Below are 27,285 nucleotides of genomic sequence, written 5' to 3'. Positions count from 1 at the left end.
GTATTACATATTAGTTGTATATGTTTAATTCATATATGAAAATGTATTAAAACAAAGTATATACAGCAGTGGGTGAGTTCCAGCCCTGTATTGCATTGCAGTCTCTCTTTCTATTGCTCATCCAATGTTATCAACGGCCTGTTAGCAATGCCTGCAACCAGGCTCATCTAACGTCACCAGTGTTGGTGTCAGCAGCATTAGCAATGGTAGCAACTGGGCTCATCCATAAGTCCATTAGTAATGCTGGTGAACAGACAACACTAAATGGTACACTGAAAAAAAATCCATTGCCAAAAACGTCACAAAATATGTGTAAATTGAGACATATATGCTTATATTAGGCAAAGAAATCTGCCAATGAGTAAGCACATTTTTCTTAGAATGATTTCTTAACATAAGCAATTGTAAAGTCTCAAAATGAGTAAAGAAAGGATTAAATCAAGCAAAAATCACTGATGTTATATCTTATGGGCTTAGCATAACTTCATTAGTGAAATTGGTGTATTTATTTTGAGTTTAAATTACTTAAAATAAGGTAAAAATGTAAGTAGGACTGAGTTTCTGCATTGAAATGACAAAACTTTACTAGCTAAAGTGTTGTATTTTGCACTGTAATGCCACATTAGCAATGCTGGTGACTGGGCCCATCCAGCATCTGTTATTTAACAGCTAACCAGTATGCCAATCTCTCAGTCTTTAAGCTCTCCAACCGAATAGTTCTGTGGCCCAGGATACAGATAGCTAACCATGCAGAGAAAAAATGTATCCAGCCTGCTTTATAAGTGTTCTGAGCAGAACTGTGTCTGTGTGAAAAAGCCCTTAGAAATGTCCACAGAACATTCAGCCCTGCAGTGGAAAAAGTGGCCAATGATTCTATAACAGAGCAACAGAGAGCATTAAGTTTGAGTTAAGTGTTTGTAACACAGTTTAAAGAAAGTAAATACAAAATAAATATTGAGTCAGAAAAACAAGTGCCTGCACATTTTATTGCTGTCAGAAAGAAACCTTGTTAACCTTGTTTTTTGACAAGATTTGAATCTTGAATTTGTTTGTTCTGGTGTGTCAGAATTTTGTGATTAATGGGCAAATGAAAAATGCTGCCAAATAACTTTGTTTCAAACTGTTTTACTTTGAGTTCCACTCAAAGTTAAGAATGTATTTTCCTTCTCTTGTAAATTTGCATTTTATAGAGAATGGAAATGCTGATTGAACATGATTTACAAATCCATATGGATTGCCACTGTGTATTTCTGTAAAAAAAGTCCTCTCAGACTAATACTTTATTTTTCTCTTATTCTGTTTCTTTTCGTGTGTGTGTGTTTTTATGTGTGTAAGGGTCTAAGGAGACGTGGGCTAGTTCGAGGAGACGGTACACTCCCAACAGGCTCCAAGAGACCCGGGTCAGTGAGCCGTGGGGACGTCTTCGAGGTGGACGAGGACACTGACCTGGCCGACCCCGACACACTCTCCAAAAACGGTGGCTTACCCAACAAGATACCCCCTGCTAAAGGCAGCAAGGGGGGCAAGCCAGACTCGACATCCAAGATTGTGGACGAGAACATCACCATCGATAAACAAAAACCTGAGAAAACATTAGCTAAGGAACCTGTGGATAACACTATTATCGACCTAGATGCTAAAATTCCATCAATTCCTAAAAAGCCCTCAGGAGAAAGCCCCCTGGAGCCCCCCGCAGGCCCTGAGGACCCTGAGGACAACCTGGTAAAGGAAGTGGAAGCACCCACCAAGCCTCCACTGAGCACATCCACCGAGGGGAGCCTCAGTCATGGTAGAAGAACTACAACTCCCAGCACCCCCCACATCTCTAAAGGCAGTGTGATTCTCACTGGTAAGGAAGGGGACCTGGTGAAAGGCTCAGATGGGAGGATCTATCAGATCCGCAGGGGCCCTCCAGGACCAATGGGGTCCCGTGGAGAACCAGTGAGTATTTAAATATATTAAACTCATTAATTGTCTTAATAGTGAGAATTGTACAGTAGATGTTTGGAACATTTGCATGAGGATTTGATTGCATTCGTCTCCAAGAGCATTGAAGAGGTTGTGGTCATGTGCTGATATCTGGTACTGGAGTTACATAAATGTACATTAGTAAGTAGGTAAGTAAATAAACATTTATTTGTTTAGCACTTTTCTCAGCAAGGCTACAAAGTGATGCACAAACAGTAAGATAACCATACAAAAATAAAGCAAATTTATAAAAGTATTACACATAAAAGCCAGTGCAACTTAGATTAAGACACCCTATAAATTATTTCATTATTTTCATTCTGGAAAAAAAAAAACATTTTTTTAGATAATAACCAATGATAAAGGTGTTGTAAAGGCTTCACCTGTGCAAAAAATTATACGTTTACTTTTAGCATTTACTTTTACTGCTTTTATCCAATAAATATTCCTAGTAAGAAAATGCTACACTTCCTTGTAGGTCCTGTAATGTTTGTGGCTTGTTGGTCACTTCTTGATGCCTGTGCTGGCAGTTGTTGAGAAATTCTAAGTCTGTTCATTGTTTTTTTCTGACTCATCTGTACCTACACCCTTCTTTGAGTGAGTAAAGCACTTTCCTTTTTTTTACAATAAGCTTAGATATTAGCAGCTAACCGCTAATGCTAGCTACACTGAGAAACCCTGGGTGTTTTGGTAAGTCAGGTGGATATTAGCTAGCGATTCGTCCCACATAGTTTGTTTTAACATGGTAAACACGCAGGCTACTGTCCGATATACATGCTTCTGAATGACAAAAGAGCTAGTGCTTAGCACAGTTAGAGGCTAATGCTAAGGCTGCTCCAGCAGTGCTAGCCGGGGTTAGCAGCAGGCAATAGGCTGATAATACTAACTCTGAACGGCGAAAGAGCTAGAGGGGAGTATATCAAACTGTAACCTGCGCATTTACTGTTTTTAAACAAGCTACATGGGACAAACTGCTAGCTAATATCCTCCTGGCTTACCGGAACACTCAGGATTCCTCAGTGTAGCGCTGTCGGTTGCCATTTACAGCAGCACTAGCTAGCTAGCTAGCACAATCTAGCACTTGTGATTAGCTGCTAATGCTAATGCTGCTGCACATAGCCTTAGTGATTAATCTGAAAATCTAAACTTACTGTAAATAAATGGAAGCGCTCTACTCACCAAATAAACATTTTTCAGGAGAGAAATCTTTGTAGATTAACATCCAGCACTTGTTTGACTTTAAAAGAAAATGTGTTTTTTTTTAAGAATTACAGTTTTGTTTACTTAGCTTAGCTTTACTTAATTTAGTTTCCACTCCACTGCCGCACAGTGGTGAGACCTGCTGAATTTTAATGGGAAAGCATGGCAACACCCCTGTTCCTTACTAGTGTCACATAATGCGTGTTCTAATCCAATGCACCTTAGGTATGAAAATAGTCCAAAATGCATCCAGTTTCATGGTGCTTTACTGCCACGGCTTTGGTTGGCTTAATGCCCCACATTAGGAGGCAGCAACTGTACTTATGTGTATAATAACGCAGACCCAATTAATCGATTATTAAAATAGTTACCAACTATTAGATGTTACAACCCAAATATAAACATAATCAGTGTGTCCTTGTGTTTCAGGGTCATTTCAGGGCCAGATTTGTTTACATTACAGATACAGATCTCGTACATTTATGAATGTGAAGCATTAAGTCAAATCTGATCTAAGATAAAAATAGGAATTGATTGATGAGGTTTGTATTGTGAACATAGCTTTAGTTAACTTTTAGTCTCTAGATGTTGATGGCAATGCCTTTGCAGTTCAGCCTTCATATGTTTGCTAAAACCACATATACAGACACACACACAAACACACACACACACACACACACGCAGATTTGACAGCCTGTCTAAACAAAGACACAGTTATTTTCCATCTAACTGTGAGCATATCCTGGAACTGATTCAGGTCTTTGATCTCCTTCAGCATGTGTAGATTTATACATTTTCTTAAGCTTTAAAACGCTCAGCAAGTTTCAGCAAGTCTTTATCACAACTGTCCCGTCCAGTCCTCCAGTCCTCTTTGATTGGCTGGGACTCGGGGGGGGGAATGGGACCCAAATGCACAGTGCAGTCTAAACAGCGCTTATCTGCTTTACGAGGCAGAGGCTGGCCGGCAGAAGCAGGAGCAGATGCAGCACCATATGGAACCGCCTGGCCAAGAGCCAGGGCCACAGAGCCACTACAGGCCCCCCCCTGCGCCCCTCCTACAGCTCTGACTCAGGCCTGCTGCTGCCGCTGCCCACATGAAGGCAGGATGCCCCACTGGCAGAGAATAAAAGGCAGCAGCAGGAAGAGGTTGAGAGGCACCCTCCCTCATTTCCTGCCCCGCGTCACATGACTCAATTAAATTCAATTTTTTTCTTTATTAAAGGTTTGTTGTGAAGCGGTAGAGTTGTTATACAGTAATTAGCCCATTTTGAGTACTATCAATAAATGTCTATTTTGTGGTCTATTTTTATAGATAAGACGCGCCGAATTATAAGGCACATTATGCAACACTAGTAAGGAACAGGGGTGTTGCCATGTTTTCCTTCTCACTCAGCAGGTCTCACCGCTGGATGGTGGTGGGTGGGTTAACTAAGTTAAGTAAAGCTAAGCTAAGTAAACAAAACTGTAATTTAAAAAAAAAGTTTTCAAGAAAACCTGAAAAACTGTTAACGAAGGAGCCTGTGGATAACACTTTTATACATCTGGATATTAATCTACACATATTTCTCTCCTGAAAACTGTTCATTAGGGTGAGTAAAGCTCTTCTGTTTATGTAGAGAAAGCTTAGATTTCCATATTTCCATTAAGGCTGGGTGCAGCAGCATTAGCATTAGCCGCCCAACAGCGCTAAACTGAGGAACCCTGAGTGTTCTGGTTAGCCAGGGTGAAGCAGCATTAGCATTAACAGCTAACTGCTCAACAGCGCTACACTGAGGAAACCTGAGTGTTTCCTCTGTAATAGCAAAGGCTATTAGCTAGCGGTTCGTCGCACATAAGTCGTTTTAACACAGTAAACACACAGGCTACAGACCGATATACTAACCTGTGAACATTGAAAGGGCTAGTGCTTTGCGTGCTTAGGGGCTAATGCTAATGCTGTTCCAGCAGAGGTAGCTGGGGTTAGCAGCAGACTACAGCCTGATAATTCTCACCTCTGAGCGGTGAAAAAGCTAGCGCTTAGCGCAATTAGTGGCTAATGCTGCTCCAGTCTCGGTGTTGAAAACTGAAACTCCTTACAACATAACTGGTACAATTCATACCTAAGGCACACCGGATTATAAGGCACCTTATAGTGCGAAAAATATGGTAATGTTTTAATTCATATTTTGGCAAGAACTACAGTACTTAACTAAGTAAAAAAAAATACTTTAAAGTCAGTCAATCTGAAAAAAATCAAGAAATTTGAAAGTATCCTCAATTGCAGTCAGAATACCGTCAAATGTTATGATGAAACTGGCTCTCATCAGGACCTCCCCAGTAAAAAAAGGGCAGGAGTTACCTCTGTTGCACAAAATAAGTTCATTAGAGTTACCAGGCTCAGGAACCGCAAGTTAACAGCTCCTTTAATGCTAACAATCAGATGTATCAGCATTTAAGATAAAATGATTAAAATGATAAGATGTTGTCGTGAGCAGTTTGTACACTGTGTTCCACATTTACACAACTAAGACCCACGTGTGGACATTCTTGTGTGTGTTTGTGTGCATTCCACTACGTGCCTTGTAATTTATTAGTAATTTTATTGTATTAAGAGATTTAGAGGAGCCTACAGGTATGTGTTTGTTTGCTTTGCTCTGCTCTTCTCTGTGTAAATATCTGTTATTTTCACCTCTGTGGTGGGGCGTGTGATACAGCCCGCCACATTCACCAGGAGATTATTCTGGATATTAGAAGTTGCTTGTGAATAGTTAGTTTAGGAACTGTCCCTGTTCACACCTGGTATTAACATTCATCCAGAGGAATAAATATATTTTTGTGTGAGTCAGCTAAAACATGTATAGATGTATAGAACCACCCTGGCACCACCCCTCGCCTGTCAACCCACACCAGAGCCCCACCCACTAGATCAGTTGAATTATTTCTCATTTCGGTCTCCTGGTTGAGAACCCCAGTACACAGCAGGACTAGCCAGCAGACTTCGTTGGAGGGAGGGATCTGTACCTATTGACTGTAGCAAGTCACTAGATGAGGCTCTTCTTTTCCGAGGGTGGTCCTGATGAGTGCCAGTTTCATCATAATAATTTTTTTAAGGTCTTTGCGACAGCAATTGAAGATATTTCATAGTTCTTGAAATTCTTTTTAGATTTTAAACTTTGTTTAGTTGTGTAATTCTTGCCATAGTATAGATTAGAACAGGGGTATTTAATTAGAATTCAGTTTGGTACAGTTAGAGAAAATTTCATCAGGCTAAGTTCGGGGCCGTCGCCAATGTTAACTTGTGTTATAACTCAACAGTAGTTTTATTTTATTTAATGTTATGTAGCATACTTTATTATGTTGTGGGTAAAACTGATGGGGGGAGTTGCTAATGCTTTTTGTCCCCTGGGGGCTGGCTTGTTTTGGGAGTGGGGAGAGCGCGCCTGCGAGCGAGGGAGTTTTTTTTTTCTTGCTGAGGAGTTCTGATCAGGTGCAGTAACGTGGAATATTTTGCACCCTTGTCTTGGTTGTTTGTCTTTAATTCCTCTAAGTAACAGCGCTCGCTTACATTACTGTTAGTATGTTTTATAAATGTAGTATTTAGTTTTCTGGTGCGCACCATCTGTATTAGCTTTTCTCGCTTTATTCTCCCACTTCTCCCACTTCACTGCTTCGCCTGTGTGGCTCCGCGCTCTCGCATCTGCACAGATCTGATTGGTAGAGGAGAGTGTTTGGTGATTTTACAGCACACGTGATTGGTCTGTAAGTTTACTGCGCTGAAAAGCACATAAACCATAAAGACAATAAAAGTTCCACCGCCTTAAATGAACACTGTCAGAATTAAATCCTTTTCAGTAGATTTTCGGTTTGGGTCCGGATTGGACAACGTCTGGATTAGAACATTAATCAAATAGGGTTATTCACTGTATACCTGTAACTCTACCTCTCGACTACTTTACAACTGATGCTCTCAAACACATTAAGAGACAAGAAATTCAAGTTAATAGTTAATAATTAACTCTTGACGAGTTCAGCACAGCTGTTAACTGAAAGCCTGAATTCCAGGTGACTCTACCTCATAAAACTGACTGAGAAATCTCATTTAAGCAAGAGGTGCTACTTTGAAGAATCTAAAATATAAAACATATTCTGGTTTCTTTAATCCTTTTTTTATTTACTAAATAATTCTATTTTGTGTTTTTCCTTCAAAGTTTGGATGATTTTAGTACTAATCTACAATGCAGAACATTGTAAAAATTAATTCATTAATACATTTACCCCCCTGAATTTAAGGTGTTTGACTGTCAGACTGCTACTGTAACTGTACCCAATATCCATTAGCTTGTTATTTTAGCATGCTTGGCTAGCTAATGCAGAAATTAACAGTGTGGTCTTGTAGTTATGTACAGTATCTTTTAACAGAGACTGGGGTCTAACTGTCACTGCAGAGTTGCTGGCTTTGAGATGTAAGACACCTGGATGAAGTAACATTTCCTTCCAGTAAAACTGAGCAGTCATGCTTGCTGGAAGCTTTTTAACTGGGGTCTTGTCCTCTAGGATGATTGTTTGGATGGTGAATGGCAGGTCTATGGGTTAAAGATTTTTTCTTATTGGTGTGGTTAATGAGACTTTCAGGGTCATCGTTTTATTAACTTGAAGACTGTTTAAACTCTGGGGAGGATTGCCTTGTAAACCAGGTATTTTAGTGCCTGCTTTTACAGGCCAAGACCACAGTATAAACTATACTGTTAGCACCCTGTTTACACATGCACAAAAAAAAAAAATAGTTTAGGACTATAGAACCAGCCCAGATGGTTTAACCTCATTATGAGTGAGTTTACGGTGTTAAAGAATGCATTTAGTGAGTATTTTGGATTGTTCTTTGCTGCTCAGATGCAGTTTTACAAGCCTATTTACAATTATGCTATTATATGTAATCATTTACTAGTGGATTCATGAAAACAATTGTAAAATCTGCATTGATTGGTTGGTAACAGCTTACAGTTGCAACACTGTATATATGGATCTGATTAATGCACAATGCTCAGTTAGCTAGCTGAGGAGACGGTAATAGGGTCTGCTAAGCTTTAGCCTAACACATCCTTATTCCTCTGGATTCTTCACAAGACACAGCAGTCCCCCAGACTCTCTGGGCCTCTGAATGGTCTTTTATTTTTTAAAAACCTTGTAAATAGATTATAAAGTAAGGATAATCCCTGAACCCACTTGTTCCATACATCCCATATTGCTGTGAGTTTGTCGAACTTTCATCAGCCATGCATTGCTTCTCTGTAATCAAAGCATAGGACACGCTGACAACATGGATTAATGCTTAAATGAGAAACCCAATGTAGGCTCACAGGTGGGTTACACCCAAGTCTCTAAACACATGCCCTCTTCAAAATTTCTTTTCTAAAGTAGTATTTCCTTTTCGATTAATGGTGTTCTGAACAGCTCAAATGCTGATTATCTGTTTTGGACCTGGAACCTGGCACCATTTTTACAATATTAGCAGTACTAAGTCTATCCATAAGTGGGGAGATAGTGTTTTTGCTTGTGACTGAGACCAAGTATAGTGCACATGTATAGCAAATGTGCAACACAGATTTATAACACTACAATAAATACAATAAATACAGCAGACAAGAGCCAATTAAACAGAACAGCACAAACAAAAAAAGCACAGTGCTTTTGTTATGACTGGTCGCCTTGCCATCAGGGGCTCATTTTCATCAGAGGAGGATTCCTCATAATCAGGATTCTCCTTCGTCTCATTCTCATCTATGTCACTTTTACTCTTTACTGACAGAAAACCTTTCCTTAGATGTCATTTTCAGTTGAGAGAGAGCAGAGAGCAGAGAGAAAAAGCCCACAGGGCACCAAAAGAACTGGTTTAGAGGGCTGTAGTAAATCTTTTATATGTTTGCCTCTTTATAGAAATCATATTCTGCTCCATAGCATGAGAAATATCAAAGTTTTCTTGAGAATCCCCGCCCCTGTGTCATGTGGAGTCACTGGTTCAGTGGTTCTCGGCCCTAAAGTTCTTTGTAAAATTGCATTGCATATTTGTATTATGTTTTATACCGCTATTACAGCCTGGGCTCAAACTTACCCCAAAGAACACTGATGTCTACAACATGTGTACAGGACTATAAAAACATCATTTTAGTGCTGGGTGCTATGACCTAAAATGTATATTATGTATTTTCTTTTAATATTCTGACAGTTTCATGGTATATCACACTATTTTTTATTATGAAGAATATTAAACAATAGACCTTAAAAAGAGATACTGCAACACCTTTAACATGGCTTCCTTTACAAAAGTAAATATTTCAGATAGTTTCATAAGCACTATAAATGGATGTAAAATACTCAATGTTTTAGTTTTCAAAAGAGATATTTCTCAAACGCTTTTTTTTTATTACCCAAGTAAGACACAAGTTTAATATCAGTTTACAATATGTTATTATTGAAGATAGTATAGGCATTACAATATGAAAATCAACCATAATTCCCTTTTTTTCTCTTGTTAACAAATAAATAAAACTATCACTATGCATTAAACTTATCCTTTAAGCCACAGTATTAATATATTCAATATAGTTACTGCTTTTGAAGTCTATGTTCACATTATATTCAGAGTTTTAGGGAGCTTTAACACTTGTGCTGAATAAATAATTCTATACCCAAAACTGATTCTGGGCTTGTCTAGGAGAAGAAAGGCAAATTTTTCAGAGCTGTGGATTAATTGCGCAATTCCATTTGTCTCTTTCTGAGTGAATAATTGCTGTTTGCTGTTGTTTTTCTTTTTTACTCAAAGAAAATCTTTCATATGGTGAGGAACAGCAGCAGAAGCTCCTCAGATAAAGTGCTGCTCTCCCTCATTTCTCTCCAGACAGGAAGGCATGAGATGAGCATTTGACTCCTCAGAACTGAGCTACCATTACTCCAGTCTATTAGCTTGTTATGTTACCTGCCTATCGTTAGCTAGCGAGCTCTACCAGTATGCTCTACATGACACTTCGCAGCGCCTCTAGCGGTATCGCAGTATGTGAACAATGTGTACCGCATTAACCACCCAGCATGACCTCATGTTAATTTTATGTTTACCCTGTTGTCCACAGTAAATTAGGAAAAGTCACTTTCAGTAATTAGCAGTAATTTATTTAAAGACATTAAACATTTAATTGGGTCAAATGTACCCCAAAAATAATAGAAAAGGGAAAAATGTGTTCTGTAGAAATGTCTAAAAGTATTATAACCTGTTTTGCCATATTGTTTGAATCTTAATGCTTCAGTGTGTCTGTAATATTGTTTTTCTTTTTTTTTTCTTTTTTTGCATACATTAGGGCTGTCCAGGCAACGAGGGCTATCCCGGGTTGAAAGGTGACAAGGTGAGCGACAGTCTCCTCGTGCTGAGTGTTTAGTGATGAGCAGAGCGAGGAGGTGATCAGAGTCTGCGTGACTGTGTGTGTTTTAGCCCCGTCTCTGTGCTTTCATGTTGAATTAGGACGTGGAGAGCGGTCCCTGAGGCCACAGCTCTGTTTTATTGCTGAAGTTCACTTAACAGTTCATGTGCTTCTGGTTGTGAGTGTTGACCTTTCGTGACCCGTCATGATGCTCACTGACTGCTCTCATCTGCACCGTGTCTGCGCCCGAGTCCAAATGCCTGCGGGAGCGGCTGCAGAGATAAGCCGTTACGCTGCAAAAAAATTAATCGGCAAAAACTAGACAAACTATGTAAATCTAGACATAAATGCTTAGCACAATCTATCAATGGAGTAACCAATTTTTTTCTGAGTAAGATTTCTCAAAATAAGCAATCGAAAAGTCTTAAAATGAGTGAAATAAGTCTTAAATCAAGCAACAATCAGAATAACATGACCAGTGACTTTTTGTATTTTTTTTAGATGACTAGATTAAAATAAGGTGAAAATTCTAAGTCTAAAACTGATAAAGTTAATTATTTCTAAAATAAGCAAAATAATCCTATATTTACAATGCTTAGTAAGTATGTCAAAACATCTTATCAGAGAAAAATATATGATTTATTGCTTTGAAATTAGATAAATTTGAATACTGACTTTGTTTTTGTTACAGTGTATTCAGACCTGTACAGTTGTTTTGCATTTAAAATTACCATAAAATAAATGCCACAACCTGCTGGGGGAATGTGAGATTGCTTAAAAATTGATCAATTTCTCGGATTTTACTATTTATAGGTACAGTATATGTTTGAGTAAAATGTTTTTCAAAACATTGTTGTTTCATTTTATAAATTACTGACAAAATTACTTCCAAATTTTAAATAAAAATATTTGTTCTGGATTTTCCTCAGTTTCTGAGGCTGGTAATGAGTATGTGTAACAGAGGTAACTTTTGCTCTTCCTTTCCTGAGGCAGTCCTGGTTGGCCTGTTGGCCTTTTGGTCAGAGCTGTCTGGGGCGGGAACAGGAAAGTAAATACAGGAAGAAGGCTCTGATTACAGATGAATTTGACTAGGACAAACCAGAGTAAAATGAACTGAACTGAAAAGTGCAGAAGTGGAAACGACTCTTAAAGATCTTACAGCTTTTACATTTATCTCTCAGGGTAGTGATGGTCCAGAGGGTCGTCCAGGTCGCCCTGGAAACCCTGGACCACCGGGGCCACCAGGACCGCCCAACGTTTATCTATGGAGGAACACAGCAGAGGACTGGGCCGCCTTTCGGGTAAGTTGTGTTTTTTGTGTTTACTGTTTCTTATTGCATCAGATTGATCAGAATATTCCTCAGGCTCATGTTGGGTTTAGATTCTGCATTCTGGTGTCTCATTCAGCGTGTCTTCTTCCTTCTTATGAATCTTGGCCTGTATTTCCACCTGCTTTAGATGATTTTGGATCACTGATAATTACATAATTATTTCCACAGTTATTCTCGAATAATCCATTGATGGTTGTCACTGTTATGTTTAAGCTATTCAGAAATGTGTGTCTAATTTGTAATATGTTGTTTAATGGAGTTTGTAGAGCTACAGTGGGGTTTGGAGATCAGTTTGCAGCAGACCACATCAGGTGGCAGAATGTTGTGTTATGTTTGACTGTTTGTCTCAAAACTAGTCAAGCAAGGTTTTTGATCAAATGCTCCTACATTTGCAGCCAAATTGTGTTTTGCATGAAACCATGTGAAAACATTCTCTCTGCTTATTGGACGGAGCTGTCTGGAGTGGAAGCATGAAAGGAAATACAAGAAGAAGGTTCTGATTTCTATGCAATTTAGCATGAAGCTACGGTGGTATGAGAAATTTGGGCACCCCTGAAATTTTCATGGTTTTCCTTTATAAATCATTAGTTGTTCAGCATGAGCAATTTCAGTTAAAAATATCATATATCAAACGAACACAGTGATAATTTAGAAATGAAATGAAGTTTATAGGATTTACAGAAAGTGTGCAATAATTCTTTAACCAAAATTAGGCAGGTGCATAAATTTGGGCACCCCAACACCATGCATACCGCCTTCCAAATAACTCACTTTTAGATTCATTAGTCCACAGAACCTTATTCCAAAATTTGAAGAAGCTGGCTTCTTCAAATGTGCTTTAGCTTTAGCATACCTCAAGCGACTCTGTTTGTGGCGCAGAAAAGGCTTCTTCTGCATTAATTACTCTCCAATACAGCTTCTCCTTGTGCAAAGTGTGCTGAATAGTTGAACGATGCACAGTGACACCATCTGCAGTAAGATGATGATGTAGGTCTTTGGAGCTGACCTGTGGGTTCACTATAACTGTTCTTACCATCCTTTGGCTCTGCTTATCTGACTATACCTGTGGTTCTTCCATTTCCTCACTATGTTCCTCACAGTGGAAACTGACAGCTGAAATCTCTGTGATCTGAGCTTTTTATATACTTCCCCTAAACCATGATGATGAACAATCTTTGTTTTCAGGTCATTTGAGAGTTGTGTGTTGAGGCTTCCATGTTGCCACTTTTCAGAGAAGATGCAAAGAAGACCCTTTCTCATAATTGGATTCCCCTGTGTTTGTAGATCAAGGGTCAAGGAGCTTATCAAACAAATTTTATGTTCCAATAATTAGTGCTAAATGTATTTAAATGAATAAAATGACAAGGGTGCCTAAATTTATGCACCTGCCTAATTTTGATTAAAGAATTATTGCACACTTTCTGTAAATCCTATAAACTTCAGTTCACTTCTTAAATATCACTGTGTTAGTCTGATAATATGATCATTTCTGGTAATTTCGGTAGTCTGGTCACTCTTGTGTTTCAACTTGACTTTAAACTTGGTTTTCAAAATTTCTTTAAAACCTTTTCCGACTGATAGATCTTAATTAATTTCTTTTTTGTTTGTTCCTGAATTTCTTTGAATTGCTGCATGATGACTAGCTTTTTAAGATCTTTTGGTCTATTAATTTGGTCGGGCTGGTCTTATTTAAGTGATCATTTCTGTTCTGTTGTTTTTCATAATAAAGATCTTCATTGTTTTATCAAATATTTAAATTTGTTTGGTGATCTAAAACATTTAGGTTTGACAAACATGCAAAAGAATAAGAAATCAGGAAGTGGCCAACATTTTTTTAACAACACTGTATGAAGTTTATTTAAGGTAGCCCAGAGGAATGACTACACATGCTGATTGGAGTCAATTTGGTTTTAGTTCAAACTTATGGTGCATTTACAGTGTTGGGCCATTACTAGTAATAAGGGGGGATCATATAATTTGGAATTGGGTATTTGGCCTTCTAAATTAAGGAGAAAATCGGGTGTACTTCCTTCATCCATGTTTTAGTTAAAAGTCATACAGGTTCATCAGATAAGAAAGCTTTTAGATAACTCAACAATATGATATAGTTGTGTCACAGTTTAGGAACGCAGTTTGAATTGTCCTTCTTCTACTTCTCTGCGACTTATTAGCTTCATTAACCTTCAGCTCAAATGTAAAGAAAAAAAAAAACATTTTTGGCTGACTCGAACCCACTGAACTATTACTTTAAAGTTTTATCTGCACTGCGGTTCCTGAGAGCTGCCCAAAAACTCACTCAACCGCTCTCCATCCCTCAGCTCTTTCATGTAGCCGTCGCTGCACAGCTGCACCTTGTGTTAGCGCAGAGCCAGGTCCCACAGTCCGGCCCGGGATTGAATAAAGATGCTGTCTGGGAAAGAGGAGCATTCTCGTCTTGTGATAATGGTCTATTTGTTACTCACAGCCTTTGAACCAGACTGTACTGTACAGACAGACACTCCTAATGATTTCAGATGAGGAAGAGGGCAGTTTCACTGTCAGTGCTCAGTTGCAGGAGGTCGCAGGTCATTGACATCACTAAAGCTAAAGGCTAAACTCCCCCTGTTTGATGGAGCATAGCCAGATCAGGATCACTGTAACCCCATCAATCAGCCTTTTCCTGTCCTGCCAGCTTTTAGCTCTGCAGAATGGAGACAGCGTCTCACCTCTGATACACTGGAAAAAAAAGCCTAATGTACATAAAAAATATGTATATCAATTACACAAAATAAACTTATGTTTTATACAGATTATTTTATCATGATATATACTTAATGTTTCACTTAACATGATTTTTTTTTTTAAATAATTTTAAGATATTCCTTCATGTGCAGTCAATTATAATTTGTTCAGCCTACATAGCTTTTTTTATTCTGGTTAAAAGCTAAACTGAACTGATCTAGATTCAGCTGATATGTCATCATAGCATATACATAAATTACATTCACAGTTACACAGGATGCAGTAATTCTAAATTAGTGCCTGATTGGGGTTTAGCCACAATAAAGTGCTAATGCTAATCCTAATACTGCTCCAGCCTTAGTGCTGGAAAAACTTCACTTAAACTCCTGTATAACGCTGTACTTAAACAGAGTGCCTTTACTGTATTCATACATAAGGCGCACCGGATTATATGGGGCACTGACAGTTTTTGGGAAAATGAAAGGATTAAGTGTGCTTTAAAGTGCGAAAATGTGGTAGATATTAACAGGAGCCAATGGGAAAGGTGTGATTTACCCATCAAGGTTGTACTGCAAATTCTGCTAAATCCGCTACTTTTATCTTCCATCTGATGCTAAGTAAAATTTCATATTCCTTTTCTATTTTCACAGCAAACCAATTTCTACCAGCTGCTGAATGCTGGTTGGCCTGTAAGTATGCAAAACAATGCATACTATATGTGTTATAAATCTATAGACGAATGACACAAATTGGAATCCAGACTCTCTCTGACTCTGATCTGTTCTCTGTGAGCCTGTAGAGATTGGTGGGTCTACCTGGGCCAGAGGGAGAGATGGGGAAACCAGGCTTACAGGTAAGATGCTGGATTTTTTTGTTGTGTTGTTTTTTCTCTAAGATGAGGTAGTAGTTCTGCAAAACAATCAAATATGAAAGTCAATCTGCCAGAATGCCAGAAACTTGTTTCCCGTGTTAACAAATAAGCCTATACACTACTTCTCAATAACTCAATTATGTCATTAGAAAAGTAAATTGCATATCTAGAGTGATGACACAGCTTGTCTATACCTGCAGTACAACATGATTAGAAGTCCACTGTGGGCCCTCAGTGCTTCTTTACCCCGCCTACAGTTTATTTTTGTGCCCTGCGCCGGCACCATTAAAATAGCATTTTAGGAGAATAGCTATGACGAAGTGGAAGTGAAGTCTGTTGATGTACATTTCTGGTGTATTGCTATCTTGGCAGCAGAAAACACAGGTGAACACTTAGGATCTAGGCTGAATGATTATACATCATCGGTAAAGGGCTGTACTCTCTGTTAAGTGCATTAGTACCTCTAATCTCAGTATATGTGTCTTCTTGTCTCAATCAGGGACCACCAGGAGACCCAGGAGAAATAGGACCACCAGGACGCAGGGGAGACACGGTGAGCTTCCGTTACATACTCATCTAACGCATTGTTATTTTATGGCCATGCACAAAGGATGAAATGAAGAGAAGAAAGACCCTAACAGTGCAGTCCCATCTAATCTATATTTCTACTTACCTGCCTAACTAAGTACCTACCTACAAACATATCTTCCTCCCTAACTACCTACCAACATATCTACCTAAATCCTACCTATCTATCTACCCTTCGCCTACCTATTTGCATACTTACAAACATATCTACCTCCCTACCTACCTACATACCTACCTACCTTCATACACACATACCTACCTACACACATACTTACCTACCTATCTACAGGGGTTGGACAATGAAACTGAAACACCTGGTTTTAGACCACAATAATTAATTGTCCTGACGGACAGTTCTGGTGGAAACAGGAGAGTTGAGGTGCACATTGAATTCTGCCGTGATTTGATCAGCCGTGGTTTTATGTTTTTTTGGATACAATCCGGGTTAGCACCCGAACATCCCTTTCAGACAGCTTCCTCTTACAGCGTCCACAGTTAATCCTGTTGGATGTGGTTGGTCCTTCTTGGTGGTATGCTGACATTACCCTGGATACCGTGACACCGCCAGCAAGACGTGCACCAACAATTTGTCCTCTTTTGAACTCTGGTATGTCACCCATAATGTTGTGTGCTTTGCAAAATTTTGAGCAAAACTGTGCTCTTACCCTGATAATTGAACCTTCACACTCTGCTCTTACTGGTGCAATGTGCAATTAATGAAGATTGGCCGCCAGGCTGCTCCAATTTAGCCATGAAACCTCCCACACTAAAATGCCAGGTGTTTCAGTTTCATTGTCCAACCCCTGTATCATATCTACCATATCTACCTAACTACTTACCTATCTATCTACCTACCAACATACATTTTACCTTCCCTACTTACCTAAATGCTTATCTACCTTCATACATACTTACCTACCTTCATATTTACCCATCTATATACACACATACATTTTCCTAAAAACCTACATACTTTTCTACCTACCTACATATGTGCCAACCTACCAACATATCTATGTACCTACCTACCTACTTACCAACCTATCTAACTGCTTAATTTGATTTGTTCTGTTTTTGGTTTGTTCTGTTTTTCTTTTTGTTTTAAATTCTACTGGACAGAGTTGTTTCAAATGTGCTTTGGAAAAAAAAATGACTTTGACTAACTCAAAATTTCAGAGTTGACTAGGTTTCTGACAAAATATCAGTATCACAATATATTCTGTCATTTTGTTATTGTGTGCAAATACATTGTTTGTATATATTGATCATTTTATTGGAACATAAATGCTCTAAACTCACCTACCAATTAGATTTAACAGTACTGCTCCATTACTTCACGTGGTGGCGCTAATCAAATGAGTAAACCTGTAGTAAAGTATATTGGTTGTTAAATTCTGTGAAACTGAAACCAATAAATTCATAATTCCTCGTATTTGCTTATTCAGTAACACAGATGCCGTGAAGTATCGTAGAGAATTGATATTGTTGTTATTGTGGGCATTGTGTTATAATAATATTATATCGTTTCACCTGTAGTTGTAGCAGAGTTAAGGACCTTTACCATCTAAAACCAGCTACCAGCAAAAGCTTGAATATATTGAACTGCATTGTGTGCAGGGAGAAAACAGAAAACAGTGTTGTCGTGATTTAATAAGTGTTGGAAGATAATTAACCAGAAACTGCACTTCCTTCATAACTTTTTTTTATTTTGTAAAAATATTTTAACAGTCATATTTTTAACCTACACAAATATTCCACATACTAGTCATGCTCACATAAAATGTGAGTCACTTCATTAAAAGCTGTGCGGCTGTTTAATTAAAGCACAAGATATTAAACACTCCACCCTTCAGAATTCTGAAATTCCACTGTATAAACAGGAGCTGCAGTGTCTGAAATCTCCATTATGGTTTTTGTGGGAGTGAGTGTGACAGTGACACGTGGTGAACTGATGATGAACTGGGTGGACAGTCTGATGGTCTGTTATTAATGAAGTATGATTCCACAAAAACAGGAAGAAGACTTATGTCCTTAAAAAACAGGGTCCAGGCGTGTGCTGTATTAGGGTTACTTCAAGTTAAGTAAAGTTAAAATGCAGTAAAAACGGCATTTTAAATCCTATTTTAAGAATTAAAGAAATCAAACACAAAGATTAATAAAGATCACTGTATTTTTTCATGTGCACAGTATTATAAGGTGCACTATCAAGGAATGTCAATTTGCTGGTCTATTTTCATATATAAAGCTTTATAAGGTGCATTTTAAGTGACAATCAGAGGCTGTAAAAAAAGATGGATGCCATGTTGCTGTTCCCATTCATTCAATGAAAATGAAGCCAAAATCTTCCGCCATGTTGGTAATTCTGAAACCCGAGTCTGCGCAGTAGAGACCAGAGGAGAGAGAAAGACTGTGAAGAGACAGCCTACTCATTTAAATAACCCCACCCCTGAGGACTGCCTCAACAGAGCTCACACAGTCTATGGTCCCACCCATACAGTCATTGGTCCTACCCCGGCTAGGTGTAACACAGCTCTTTTACAATAACCACACCTTTTTGAATAGAGCTGAATAACGTTTTAAAAAACGAATTCTGTGGGGATATAAACATTTAACAATATAAGCAGAGGTTACACTAGCTGCTGCATTTAAATAATGGAGGTAGAATTACAGTATATTGGAAAAAAACTTGATTGAAAGTTGTTCTGTTTTGCCATTGAAACCTTTGGGGATGGGTGGAGTTACACAGCTTTCTGCAACCGAACAGCAGGGGGCGCCCGACCTGTGGTGGCTTCACTTTTAAGAGACAATGCTCTGTCCAGCTATTCACAGTCTATGGTGACAATAGTAAGAAAAATTTTACAGCAGGTCTCGCTGCTAGGGGCACCTAGGTAAACAGAACTGTAATTCTCAAACACACACTAGATTTTAATGTACACAGATTTCTCTCCTGAACATTTGATTTTTTTGGGTGAATAAAGCGCTTTTGTAAGCTTAGATTTCCAGATTTCCACTAAGGCAGCATTAGCTTTAGCAGCTAACAGCTAGCGCCCAACAGCACTACACTGGGGAACCAGTGTTCCAGTTATCCATGGTTTGTCCCATGTATCTTATTTTAACAGGATAAACATGCAGACGACAGTCTAATATATACTCACCTCTAAACCGGCAAATGCTAATGCTAATGCTGCTCCAGGCTCGGTGTGGGAGAACTAAACTGAAACTCCTGTATTAAGCTGTACTTCAGCAGAGTGACTTTACTTCTCCTTACAACCTGACCGGTAAAATTCATACATAAGGTACACCGGATTATAAGACACATTTTTAAGAAAATGTTGCACCTTATAATGCAAAAAATACGATAAAACAAAAATGAGGACCTGTGGGGACGCACATTCACTTGTGTATAAGCACAAACATGTTGTTTTTCTCTGACAGTGAGTGATATACAGTGTCAGTGTCCTCCCCAATCCCCTGATCTAAACCTGATGAACTGAGATGGTGATTTGAGGTGATTTAATTGGGATGAGATGGAGCTTCATAACGTGAAGGAAAAGCAGAAACTATTGTTTAGCACCTCCAGAAATTCATTCAACTACCTCATGAAGACACTGAGGTTAAAATTCCAAGAGTGTGGAAATCTGTCATCTAAATTACAATGGCTGTTAATTCTGCAAAAGGCAGATCTACTAAATATTGATGTATGCATCTGCTTAATTTAGTTTAAAGAATGATTGCACACTTTCTGTAAATCACTGTGTTCATCTGCTATATGATTGATTGAAATAACATTTAACTAAAACTGATCTGATAAACCAATGATTTATAAATAAAAATCATGAAAATGATTAGAGGTGCCCAAACATTTTCATATGATTTCACTGTAATTGTAGCTACATTGAAGCATCTAAGGTATAAAATATTTTGGTTTGTTTGACACTTTTTGGTTACAGAGTAATTCAGCATGTGTTAAGCGATGTAGAAAAGCATTATCACAGCATTAAACATTGTTTCGTTTCAAGCTTTTAAATAGTGCTATCGTTTTTTTCAACATTCCCAGCCTAAATATAAAGAGATTTAATGGGGGAGAATATGGTTAAACAGCCAAAGGTGGTATTTGTTTTCATAATAGCAATTTAAAAGTCTGCTATGTGGTTTACTATGTCTGTTAAAGGGTAATCGTAATGGTGAGAGGTGAATTTATAGCTTTCCTAAACATTTTAATAGCTCTATTAATTGTATAGTTACTTTCTATATTGTCATTGTTGTGTAGTTGAAATAACAACTTATTAAACATAGTTTAGACAGTACTACAGTGCCTGTAACATATGCACCTGGTTTATAAATCCTTTCATTTTAACAGTTTGATGAGGATTTAACAAGATATACAGACTGAAATGCTCTTTGTGCTCTTTTCTGCACTAAAGGGTGACCCTGGTATTCAGGGTGTGCCGGGCAAAGCAGGGATTCCTGGCAGGGATGGGGAGAATGGTCTGAATGGACACCAGGGACCTCCTGGGATGACTGGACCACAGGTAAATGTGCACATAACATGTAATGCATTTGATTAATACAATGCCTGGCCAAATTTATGTCATACACTCTAATATTCCATTGGAGTGCCGTTAGCTTTAATAATGGCACATAGTCGCTGTGTCACAACATTTATTTCAATACAGTATTGTATTAATTTTCCTCATCATCTTGTATTGAGGTTAAGGTCTGGACTCACCATCATTCAAGATGGGAGATTGGACAGTTCTTAACCTGACTTCAGTAGTTTTAGCATACAGCAATCAGCATACATTTAACATCTTGTCTTCCACATCGTTGTTAAATTATAATAATTATCCAACAATAATTACAATAATTATCCAATAGGAGGCTTGTACCTATTTACTTAGAAATACATTGCCTGACCAAAAAAGGTTACCACCTGGATTTAACTTAGTTTGATTAAAAAAAAGTGGAGTTATCATATATTTTTTTCGCACTATAAGGCACAATTAAAATCCTTTAATTTTCATAAAAATTGCCATAGAATCTGGTGCACCTTTTGAATGATTGTTTTATAAGGAGCAGTAAAGCCACTCCACAGAAGTGCAATGTTATAAGAGAGGTTCAGTTTCTCCAGCACCAGGACTGGAGCAGTATTAGCATTAGCTGCTAACTGTGCTAAGCTCTAGCTTAACTTTCGCTGTTCAGAGGTGAGCATATCAACCTGTGGTTTGCATGTTTACTGTGTTAAAACAAGCTATATGGGATGAACCTCTGGCTATATTGCCCTGGCGTACCAGAACACTCAGGGTTCCTCACTGTAGTAGTGGTTAGCTGCTAATGCTAATGCTGCTGCACCCAGCCTCAGTGGAAATTTAAGCTTACTGAAAATAAACGGAAGTGCTTTTTCTCATCAAATAAACAGTTCAGTTTTCAGGAGAGAAATCTGTGTAGATTAACATCCAGTGCTTGTTTAACTTTAAAAGTTCATAAGTTTTTTGTTAAAAATTACAGTTTTCTTTACTTAACTTAACCTGTTCCTTACTAGTGTTGCTTAATGCATATTGTCATCCAGTGTGCCTTATGTATAAAAAATGGGCCAGAAAATAGATGTTTATTGAAAGATTGTTTATTGCCTTAAAATAAAATAAAAAATAGAACAATGAAATAGATTAATATAATCATGTATCTCCCTCCTGTCTTTGCTGTCTGATAAACAGGGGCCTCTTGGGTATAGAGGAGAATCTGGCACACCTGGAGAAAACGGAGATGAGGTAAGGAGAAGTTTAAGTGTGGTAATTACAGCGTATGGGCCTTACTTAACACCAATTACTTAACAGCAAAGCTATGCCCTCTTTTCTCCAGGGACCTACTGGAGCAGAGGGTCCCAGTGGAGAGATGGGGGAACCTGGAGAGAGGGTAGGATCTCCTGTAGAGAGACTTTATATTAACTCACATTACCCAATCACATTTTCTATTCCACCAACAGGCCATACTGTATATATCAGTACCACAAGAATACAAGGAGGATGTTGGGTTTCTGTTGGAAGTTGCTGCCATCTAGTGGCTGGATGTAGAATTGAATGTTAAATGTCTGCATTGTTTGCATTGTTAATGTATTGTTAATGTATTGATTTGGGGTCTTTCAGGGTTCTAAAGGACTCCCAGGACAGCCCGGTTCTGCTGGCCCTCAAGTAAATATTATTTTTGTTATTATGTTAACATTGTTCAAACTCTCAATGTGTTTGTCTGTTGTTAGAAGTTATTATTACATAAGCCAAATATATATAATAGTTTTAACATTATAAGATACGTGACACATTAATGTCATTATCTGCAGGGGCCACAAGGGCTCAGGGGGATTGAGGGACCTGAGGGGCCTCCAGGGCCAGATGTAAGTAAAGTCAAAACAATATACAATCTCAGTGCTGCTGAAAAATTTTCACATTGTCACAATTCACACAGTATATCCAGTACCAGTCAAATGTTTTGAAACACCTTGTTATTCATTTTTTTTTTTTATATTAGTAAAAGTATATGAATACTGAAGTCATCCAGTAGACAAACCAAAATACTTAGTGAAGAATATAGGTGCCTTTTATCTAGGATGCTGTTAACTCTGTTGATCTTATTTTCCTGGGATCATGCCATTTTTGATGGTCTTGGTGACTGTACTTGAGGATAATTTCAAAGTTCATGAATTTTTCATAGTGACAGACCTTCATTACTTAAAGAGTTTTTTTCTTTACTTAGTTGAGTAGTTCTTGCCATAATATGGATTAGAACATTACTCAAATAGAACTAATTACTGTGTACCAACTCTACCTCTTCACAACTTTACACAACTTTAAATCATGCAGGAGCACAGTTCTGTCCCCTCTCCACTCCCCTGCTCTCACACTGCAGCTAAACAATCTGTGCCCGAGCACACTTATGTCACTCAGTGCTCAGTAGGCTTGTCGGCGTTATGCCGAATTCAAGACCCCTGCTATGAAAAGCACCCTCTCTCTGTCTTCTTGATGAAAGTGGAGATTACCCACTTTAACTTACTTAGAAAAGGGACATAACATCGCTATGTTTGGTTACAGGAACGTCACATAACTGACATCATCTTGTTCTGTGCTCTGGTACAAATTGTGCTCACACTGCATTCATACCGTGCTCGGGTCCAAGGGAACCGTGCTCTGGCCCACCTCTTCAAGCTGGCACGGTTTAAAATGATAACACTAGTTAAACCAGTCATGTTTTGGAAGGTAACCGTGGCCAGGCATGACACAGAGTGCTAGTGTGAGTGCACCCTTGGAGGCAAGAAATTTGAGTAATTAACTCTTGACAATTTTAACACAGCTGTTAACTGAAAGCCATTGCAGGTGACTCTACCTCATTAAGCCTGCAGATGTTTAAAGCTGTCATCTAAGCAAGAGGTGCTACTTTGGAGAATCAAAAATATAAAACATATTTCTGGTTTGTTGAACATTTTTTTTGTGTACTAAGCAATTCCATATATTTTAATTTACAATTTGGAAGACTTTAGTATTAATCTTCAAAGCAGAATATAAAATAAAATGAGAAAAGACTGTATTTAAAGTGTGTCCAAACTTTTGACTAGAACTGTAAGTGGGAAGAGTTAAATGGCGTAAAGATATGTGTTGATTTAAGATGAATAAGATTTCTTTATCTTCTTTTTTTCACAGGGAGAAGATGGTTTGGAAGGACCAACAGGTCCACTAGGGTCTCCAGTAAGTTTTTCAGACTATTTTTTTTAGTCATGGGCATTTATCTAAACAAACACATATGAAATAAAAACACACACACAAAACCCCCCTCAAACAACATGACACTCTATAAAAACCCAATAGAGAATATATAATACACTCTGGCGCAACTCAATGCTTGTTGCTATCTTACACCCTGTCAAAAGTCTATTTTCAAGGCTTGCCCCATTGTGCCGTTAAAATGGCGTTGGGGTTTAGGAGTAAATCTAAGCTGATGGGCGATGTGGTGTAGAGGTGAGGTGTGTTCAGGTAAATTTCTGGCACATTGCTATCTGGGCGGCAGGAAATACAGATGCGCCACTGACTGATTAAAACACTGACAACAGTCAACAGTCAGTAGCTCAATCCTATCTTATCCATGCAGAAGCACTGTGCGCACTGTGCGCTCTCAGCAGATGTGCTGCACCACACAAGCCCAGCTTTAACCTCAACAATAAGCAGAACAAAGAATAAAATAACATTGCTGTTCCATTAAATTACGTTAATCACAGCATTAGTGCTCAGGTCAGTTTCCTCTGCTGAGACGTGCAAAAGCATCGCACTGTAAAGATTTGAGCGTGCCAAAATCACGCACCTGCATCTTTAAGAGAATGACAGCTGGCGCACTGATTTATTTACACTGGTTTATTTCACGCTATGCCCAAAATACACCCATGATTAATTAAGAGTGTTAGTACATGCATTTTGCGCGTTTCGAGTCATACAAGGCTTGTTTTTTGCACCCTCACGATACCAAAGACACACTGACACGCCCTAAAGCCAGCTGCGTGATGCATACATGAGCAATGCGCTATAGAAAGCTAAAATAGGGCCCTGAGGGTTGTTAAGGTGAGAGAATTAAAATAACACTGTGTTTTTTATTCTCTAGGTTCACAAGCCAATAACTGTTCTCATGTTTTGAACATTTCTGTTTTTTTGTAGGGCCCTTCCGGTTTCACTGGATTGGTTGGTGCTAAAGGAGTAAATGGCTCACGGGTGAGTCTTCTCATACACTTATTGCAGCCCTGCTATTTTTCTTTCTTTTCTTTCAGAAATATATGAAATAATTTGTTATAAAATAGTATAATGTGTCAGATCAGCCCATGCTCTGTTCTTCTCTGCTCTGCTTTGTTTTGTAGGGCGATCCTGGACCTGCAGGAAGCACTGGCCCTCGAGGGCCACAGGTGTGTTCATACTGTCAGATGATCCTTCACTTTATCCTTCATGTTTAAAGGAGTGCAGAATATTGTAAGTGCTTGATGAATAACATCCTCAACATCTCTGTGTCATCACCAGGGTCCTCAGGGGCTGGAGGGGCAGATTGGACCTCCGGGGCCTCCGGGCCCACAGGTGAAGCTTTGACTTTTATTGCAGTGCTTCTGAGTCACGGCTGAGAGCCTAACATCAGTGGCTAGAGAGAAAAAAAAAGAGTCAGAGTCCGTTTTAGAGCTGCCTCAGTTGTATCACATTGTTTATTGTTTTAGTAGATGACATAACAGCATGTAAAAGGCCTGGAATACTAACTTTAGAAAAGCATAGACAGTGCAACGTCTCTCAAAAGTAAAGCCATAACAACTCTGGCACCACTGCTGGCTGGTTGCGGTATGACATGATATGTAGCTCTGCCCATGCTGATGCGTTTCAATGGCAAAACAACCCCATTTTTTTACCACACATCAGTCATCTACCTAGTTAAAAATACTATTATCAATCATGTGGTGTTTTTGTGCTTTTGGTCACATTAACAGACAATATGTATAAAGTTTGTTGCAGTAATTTTTCAGTTTAAATAAGGACTCTTTCACTTTTATGCAACTTTTATAAGCTGTTGCTGGCCACGCCATGTTTACACTGTGCTGGCTTTGTCTTTACTACTTTAACTTTAGCTTTAACTTTACTAGCTTGTGCTGAATGGAAAAAAAAAACATGAACAAAGCTAATTCATGCTTAACTGCAATAGAAGCACACATCTCCCACATCTGCTGACTTACTGCGGACAGTAGGCACAGATTCCTCCCTCAGACGAAGTCTGCTGGCTAATCCTGCTTTATACTGTCTGAGGTTCTCAAACAAAATTCCTTTTTTAGCATTTATTTAACTGATCTAGTTGAGATTTTATCAATTTATTTGTTAACAGTCAAACAACAGTCTTTTTTTCCTATCAAAACTGAATCCATGGCATATTTGCTTTTCTATAGTCATTAACCTGAACCACAGCAATACCATAGTCTCAAATTAAATAACCAGATATGAAATCAGGGCTACAACAGATCCAGGCCTAAATTAAGTCAAAAAAGTGGCACAATGTCACTTTTTAGTTACATATTTTGTTTTGGCACTGCTTTATTACAGTCAAAAGCTTTATTGTATTTAATTTATTTGCATCCATTTCTAAAGCTAAGTTTGTTTCTATTGATACAGAGCAGATGTACGCAGTTAAACAGTTACTTGTTTTCTAAAATGCTATTCAATTCAATGCAATGCATCGCAGTACCAGTCTGGTGTCATAGCAGATACACTGCTTTTTTTGGAGCATTGCTGTACATATGTGCATTTGCACATCTGTGTCAGCAATGTGTGCAACTTAAAATAGCTGAATGCAGGGTGTCCATATAAATAAGTACATACTGTATAGTGTAGGTAACCAACAGTCCATCAAGTTACAGATCCTCTATGCAGATCCTCTATGCTAGTTTAAATGTGAAACTGTAGGGTCATCAAAGGGCAGCCAATTACTGAGTTCATCTGAACTTCAGGCGCTGAAACCCTGTGGATTGTGGAATGGAGTTAGTTTGAATACCTCAGCATTAGTAAAACCCACAGGAAGAAAGAATATAGGTAGTTTATAAAGAGAGGTATGTTATCTTAATGATAATTGCATTATCAGGAGGTCTAGAGAGCACTGCTCATCCCCCTGAGCGAAACAGCTTGAACTGTGATTAAGGCAGAAGCTTAAAAGATATTGCTGAGGAAATGGAGACACTGAGCTTTAAACAAGCAGAAAGTGCCCACGGCTACAGCGGATTTGGATTTAGATTTGTGTGTTTTCACAGGGTCAGCCGGGGAGCGAAGGATTACCTGGCCTAAAAGGAGATCCTGTAAGTATATATATATTTTATCCTGCAAGTATATATTATTTTTGTTTTAATTTAAAAAATCAAAAAAGGTTGGGACAGTAGACAAAATGCTAACTAAAGTAAAGACTAAAGCGCTGCCACTATGATCAGGAGATCGCTCCTTCAAATCCCGGTCATGCAGCTTGCCATCAGCTGCCAGAATCTCGAGAGAGCGTAATTGGCCTTGCTCTCTCTGGGTGGGTAGATGGCGCTCTTTCCCATGATCACTCCAAAGGGTGATGTTGGTCAACACAAGGCGTCTGTGAGCTGTTGCATCACTAGTAATAGGAGGAGTACAGCTGAGCAGCTGAATTAGTGAGTTAATTGGCATTGATATATTGGGGATACAAATAA

At 38.5% G+C, this 27,285-nt stretch overlaps 1 protein-coding gene across 2 annotated transcripts in view; it reads left to right on the top strand.

The window, feature by feature from the left end:
• The window catches only part of si:ch211-196i2.1 (collagen alpha-1(I) chain), a 205,912-nt gene that overhangs the window by 124,839 nt on the left and 53,788 nt on the right, over window positions 1-27,285 (top strand). For both annotated transcript variants that reach the window (XM_022676499.2, XM_049466433.1), the window contains 16 exons: window positions 1,336-1,941; window positions 10,497-10,541; window positions 11,738-11,857; window positions 15,259-15,297; window positions 15,408-15,461; window positions 15,979-16,032; window positions 20,492-20,599; window positions 21,782-21,835; window positions 21,927-21,980; window positions 22,211-22,255; window positions 22,402-22,455; window positions 23,756-23,800; window positions 24,758-24,811; window positions 24,955-24,999; window positions 25,112-25,165; window positions 26,869-26,913. In XM_022676499.2, coding sequence (XP_022532220.2) covers window positions 1,336-1,941; window positions 10,497-10,541; window positions 11,738-11,857; window positions 15,259-15,297; window positions 15,408-15,461; window positions 15,979-16,032; window positions 20,492-20,599; window positions 21,782-21,835; window positions 21,927-21,980; window positions 22,211-22,255; window positions 22,402-22,455; window positions 23,756-23,800; window positions 24,758-24,811; window positions 24,955-24,999; window positions 25,112-25,165; window positions 26,869-26,913 — 1,476 coding nt within the window. The remainder of the gene's footprint in view (window positions 1-1,335; window positions 1,942-10,496; window positions 10,542-11,737; window positions 11,858-15,258; window positions 15,298-15,407; window positions 15,462-15,978; window positions 16,033-20,491; window positions 20,600-21,781; window positions 21,836-21,926; window positions 21,981-22,210; window positions 22,256-22,401; window positions 22,456-23,755; window positions 23,801-24,757; window positions 24,812-24,954; window positions 25,000-25,111; window positions 25,166-26,868; window positions 26,914-27,285) is intronic.

The sequence above is a fragment of the Astyanax mexicanus genome, chromosome 17 (assembly GCF_023375975.1).
Source record: "Astyanax mexicanus isolate ESR-SI-001 chromosome 17, AstMex3_surface, whole genome shotgun sequence".
NCBI classification, from domain to species: domain Eukaryota; kingdom Metazoa; phylum Chordata; class Actinopteri; order Characiformes; family Acestrorhamphidae; genus Astyanax; species Astyanax mexicanus.
This window is presented reverse-complemented; position numbering and strand designations above follow the sequence as displayed.